Source organism: Notamacropus eugenii, chromosome 2, assembly GCF_028372415.1.
Source record: "Notamacropus eugenii isolate mMacEug1 chromosome 2, mMacEug1.pri_v2, whole genome shotgun sequence".
NCBI classification, from domain to species: domain Eukaryota; kingdom Metazoa; phylum Chordata; class Mammalia; order Diprotodontia; family Macropodidae; genus Notamacropus; species Notamacropus eugenii.
In genome coordinates, this window is record NC_092873.1 from 78,918,913 (window position 1) to 78,923,393 (window position 4,481).

At 43.9% G+C, this 4,481-nt stretch overlaps 1 protein-coding gene across 2 annotated transcripts; it reads right to left on the bottom strand.

Moving 5' to 3' along the window:
* Positions 1–1,922: 1,922 nt before the first annotated feature.
* On the bottom strand, positions 1,923–3,786 carry LOC140525674 (heterogeneous nuclear ribonucleoproteins A2/B1). 2 transcript variants are annotated; one of them, XM_072641272.1, is made up of 2 exons: positions 2,776–3,784; positions 1,923–2,655 (listed from the first exon to the last, which is right to left on the bottom strand). In XM_072641272.1, exons 1-2 carry the CDS (start codon positions 3,494–3,496, stop codon positions 2,471–2,473), a joined length of 906 nt encoding a protein of 301 aa, XP_072497373.1. In that variant the 5' UTR covers positions 3,497–3,784; the 3' UTR covers positions 1,923–2,470. The 2 variants fall into 2 exon arrangements, with proteins under 2 accessions (XP_072497373.1, XP_072497374.1); XM_072641273.1 differs by having other exon boundaries at positions 1,923–3,786.
* Positions 3,787–4,481: the final 695 nt, after the last annotated feature.

Sequence of the window (4,481 nt, forward strand, 5' to 3'; positions counted from 1 at the left end):
GAGTGCCCAGACACTGTGTCTGCAGCTCCATTGATTTCTGGGCGGTCAGTTGGACTGTGGACCCTCATATAAGGGAACACCCTTGCTGAGTCTGTCACATTTTTTCCTCCCTCTTCCTGGGACACTGGGAAAAGTGGCGAGAGGCTGCTCGGAGGGGAATTCAGGGAGAAGATCTTAAGGAAAAGCAGTGTTTCATTGTGACACAGCCTGACCTCAACATAATCTAGAAAAGTAATTTGTGAAGGGGATTTCTAAACAAATCAAACTTTGTAAGAAATTCGGTCTCCAAAGCTCAAAGAAAAGGCACCTTGCTCTGCTTGAGCTGACTTTTTACCCTGTGTTGTTACCCCTGCACCTTGATTTACCCTGTATTATTTCTTCCCCTCTCCTGTGGGATGTTGGGGGAGGTGGGTAGGTGGACTTGTGCATCTGGTTTTCTTTGGGGGTCCCTGCACCCTAGTTTCAGAGTCTATGCACCCTGTGTTGTTCCCCTCCCCGTGGGATGATGCCTCTGAGCCAAGAAAAACTGTGTAAATGTAAGCCACCTCTCTCTCCTGGTCCTTTTCTTCCCCTTCGCTGTGCGATATGCATTTTCTAGCCTGATAAGTCTCAAAAGTAAAAGAGAAAAGGAACCACAGCTCCTCTCTAGCCAAGACTTGAAGATATGGAAGCCTTCCCTCTCTCCTTAACCCTTTTTCTCCCTGCAGTTGGGGTCATTCTCCAAGCACTTGGGAAGGCTTGGGTCCCATTAGAACAGACAATGTCCTGACACTCCCAGGCTCTGGGTCCAGTGGTTGGAGGCCATGGGCCTGGGCACACCTTCCAAAGCCCTGTCTTGAAAGGTAAACCCTATTCTCTCAGTTCTCTTGTCACTAGGGAATTGGGAAAACTGCAGGTGATCTCTTCCCTCTACACCCCAATACTCCCTGGTCTGCACCCGTGCCTACAGGATCACCCTTCTCTCTGGCCTACTGGCCACCAGATCCTTGCAGCAGAACTTCCCTGAGAGCTGCCCTAGGTTAGCAAAAAAATATGAATTTATGGATAATAATCTTTTCTTTTAAAATCCTAAGAGTATTGGGCCTTAGAAATTAAAATGTTACCACTAGTGATTATGAATCCAGATTTGATTTTCTCATTCAACTAAGTTACAGTCACCTGACTGGTAATTAATTGGTTCTGTTTCAAGTTTTAAATACATGCTTGTGGTGTGGTTATATTTCTGAATTTTCTTATATTGTGTAATTTGGTATTACCTATGTTGTTAGAAAAGCAATTTCTCTTATAATCTATCTGATTATGAGGTTGTTAACTAAAACAAGAATTTTTGAACCATCTATTCATAAATTCTTATCAAGCCTGTGTAAAGTCTTCTGTGTAGCAGAATTCCTACTGAGTAAATTTTTAAAGGCCTGATAAAACCTTGTTATCATGATAAAGTTAGTTTGATTGGGTATGTTCTTGCCTTAGGGAAAAACTCAACTTGCTCCCCCAAGTACCTTTTGGTACTTAGGAATTTGTGATTGTTGAGAATTTTGGTTTTATGGCACTGTGGGAATTTGTGATACTTAAGAGACATTTTGCACCAACTTGTTTTCTATAAATCCCAGTCTTTAAGGTTTCCAGCTAATTTACTTTATGAAAGTTTAGTCATTATCCCTTTCAGCATTGGGATGAATTGTGAGCTTTTTTAGAAAGAGAAATACTTTTTACAAAGAAATGCTTTGCAAAGTCTTTTTCTGTGTGATTCTAAAGGCCTACTAAATTTCCATTTGGAAACTAATTTGCAATAACTTGATACTGATAACAATTATATCCAAATCTACTGTGAGTTTTCTAAGTTTCACTCCTAGATCTGCTGTGTCCTTGGATCAGCCTTAAATAGGTGCTTTCAGAGTAATTGATTCGTGCCTTAGGTATCCTTTTTTTTTTTTTTTCCTTTAGAATTATTTTATTAAATCATAAATGTACAACAGCTTCTTAACTCTACACACGCACTTAAATTTTTTAAAGGAAAACGTTATGTCTTATTACACCATGATCCTGGCTAATAGCTTTTCAAAACTTTGAGAAAAATCTTAAAAAAGAAGGTTTCACATGTCACCTGAAACTTACAAATTTAACATTATCAAAGAAGGAATGCTTCTACACTCTTACAAAGACCACTAGAAAGAAACAACAATTAAAAAGCTAAGAAACTGTCTCAAAGGCATTTTTTTGTGTTTTTTGTGTTTTTTACAATCCTTCCTCCACAGTAAGGTAATGTTATTAGATAATCCAATCCATTCACAAAATGGCTCTCTGCATTTGCTCTGGTGTCTTCTGCCATATCACTGCATATTTATGCATGACTGAGATAAGAGTTTCCTTAACATTGTTATTTCGATAACCTGAAGCTGTTCTGTTACCTCTGGGCTCTCATCCTCTCCTATTTATACAGTGAAGCCCATGGCCAACAGGCAGAAAAAGCTCAATAGCGGCTCCTCCCTCCATAACCCCCACTTCCTCCACTGCCTCCGGGACCATAGTTCCCTCCACCATACGGTCCCCCCATGTTCCTGCTACCACCGAAGTTCCCGCTCTTCATCGGGCCATAGTTGGAAGGCTGCTGATTGTAGTTTCCAAAATCGTTGTAGTTCCCACTTCCGTAATTGCCTCCTCCATAGTTGTCATAACCACCTCCGTAGCCCCCACCCTGGTTGCCATAGCCAGGTCCTCCACCACCATATCCTCCTCTTCCTCCTCCATAACCAGGACTACCTCCAAAATTGCCACCTCCTGGTCCTCCTCCGTATCCATTGTAACCATCTCCAAATCCACGACCACTTCCATATCCATCAGATCCCCCTCTAAAATTGCTTCCTGGGCCTGGTCCAAAATTTCCGCCACCACCACGGGAATCCCCAAAACCAAAGTTTCCTCCTCTTCCACTCCTAGAACTTTGCACTTCCTGCATCTCTTGTCTAGATAAAGCTTTTCTGACTTCTGCGTTATGGCCATTGATGGTATGGTATTTTTGCAATACAATTTTATCCACAGGATCATGGTCATCAAATGTAACAAAACCAAAGCCCCTTTTTTTACCAGACTGTCTATCTGTAATTATTTCAATAGTATCGATTTTCCCATATTCCTCAAAGTAATCTCTAAGGTGATGTTCCTCAGTGTCTTCTTTAATTCCACCAACAAACAGTTTCTTCACAGTAACATGAGCACCAGGTTTTCCAGATTCCTCTCTGGCTACTGCTCTTTTCGGCTCCACCACTCTTCCATCAATTGAATGAGGTCTTGCAGACATAGCTGCATCCACTTCAGCCATGGATGAAAATGTTACAAAACCAAATCCCCTTGATCTTTTGCTTGCAGGATCCCTCATAACCACACAGTCTGTGAGTTTCCCCCATTGTTCATAGTAGTTTCTCAGACTTTCTTCCGTGGTTTCAAAGCTCAGGCCTCCAATAAACAGTTTACGGAACTGTTCCTTTTCTCTCTCCATGGCGGCGTCGGTCGCCTCAGGCCGGGGCCCCGCAGCCGAGCGAGATGAGGAGGATCTCCGCGGACGGGCGCGAACCGGACTCGTCCTGACGCCGGTGGGGGGGGCTGCCGTGCCGCGGCCAAGAAAAGCGCACCGCCGCCGGCTGCTGGGCGCAGGGTCCGAGGCGGGGAGCGAGGGCGGCCGGAGAGCACAGCGACGAGCGGGAGGAGCGGGCGGAGGCGGCGGCTCTGGCGGCGGCGGCTGCTGCGACTGCTGCTGTCGCTCGCGCTGCTGCCGCTTTTCTAGAACCTTCCCCGTGCCTTAGGTATCCTAAGAAAGGGCACTAATTTTTAAGAGGAGAACATAAAAGTGAAAAGTTAGAATCTTAGCAGATTTGGGAGGTTTTGTCATGGATCATTTTGAAATTCATTAAGAAGTTCTGAAACACCTCCTTACAGCCCTGGTCACTCCCTTCCCTTAAGTCAAGAGGGAATCTTATTACGACTGCAACCTCTCATGCCAGATCAGATTAAGAAAAGAGAGTTTCACCCTTTCCTCCATGGGCAAATTCACCTTCCCCCAACTGGAAAAAGAAAGGAGGGAGAAGGAGCCGCAGCTACAGCCTAGAAGTATCCAGGTTCAGCACATAGTCACAGCCCTGGAGAGAGGGTGAAGGGGAATGGGTGAAGATAAAGAAGCCAGCCAGTCACTGTCTGCACTTGGTAAGACAGTCCATCCTTCTGTCAACATTTTTATATGATCTGGAAATGCAACTTATGTCATCTGAAATTTATTGTTTGTGTTTACAGCTAAAACAATTTGGTTGTCCCTTATGAAAATTGTAAGTTTGCTGGCAATAGTTTTAATGCTAAAACCCAAAGCTGGTACACTGTGTGTGTATGTATGGAAAGCATCAATCCTCAGGGCTGGTCAAAAGTATAGCCTCAGTGGCTCTAAGGAGCTTGTTTGAGTGATGGAGTTCCTAAAGAAGGAACTTGTTTCAGTG

Excerpts from the sequence above, each read along its gene's own strand:
- LOC140525674 (XM_072641273.1), bottom strand. The coding sequence starts at position 3,496 with ATGGAGAGAGAAAAGGAACAGTTCCGTAAACTGTTTATTGGAGGCCTG.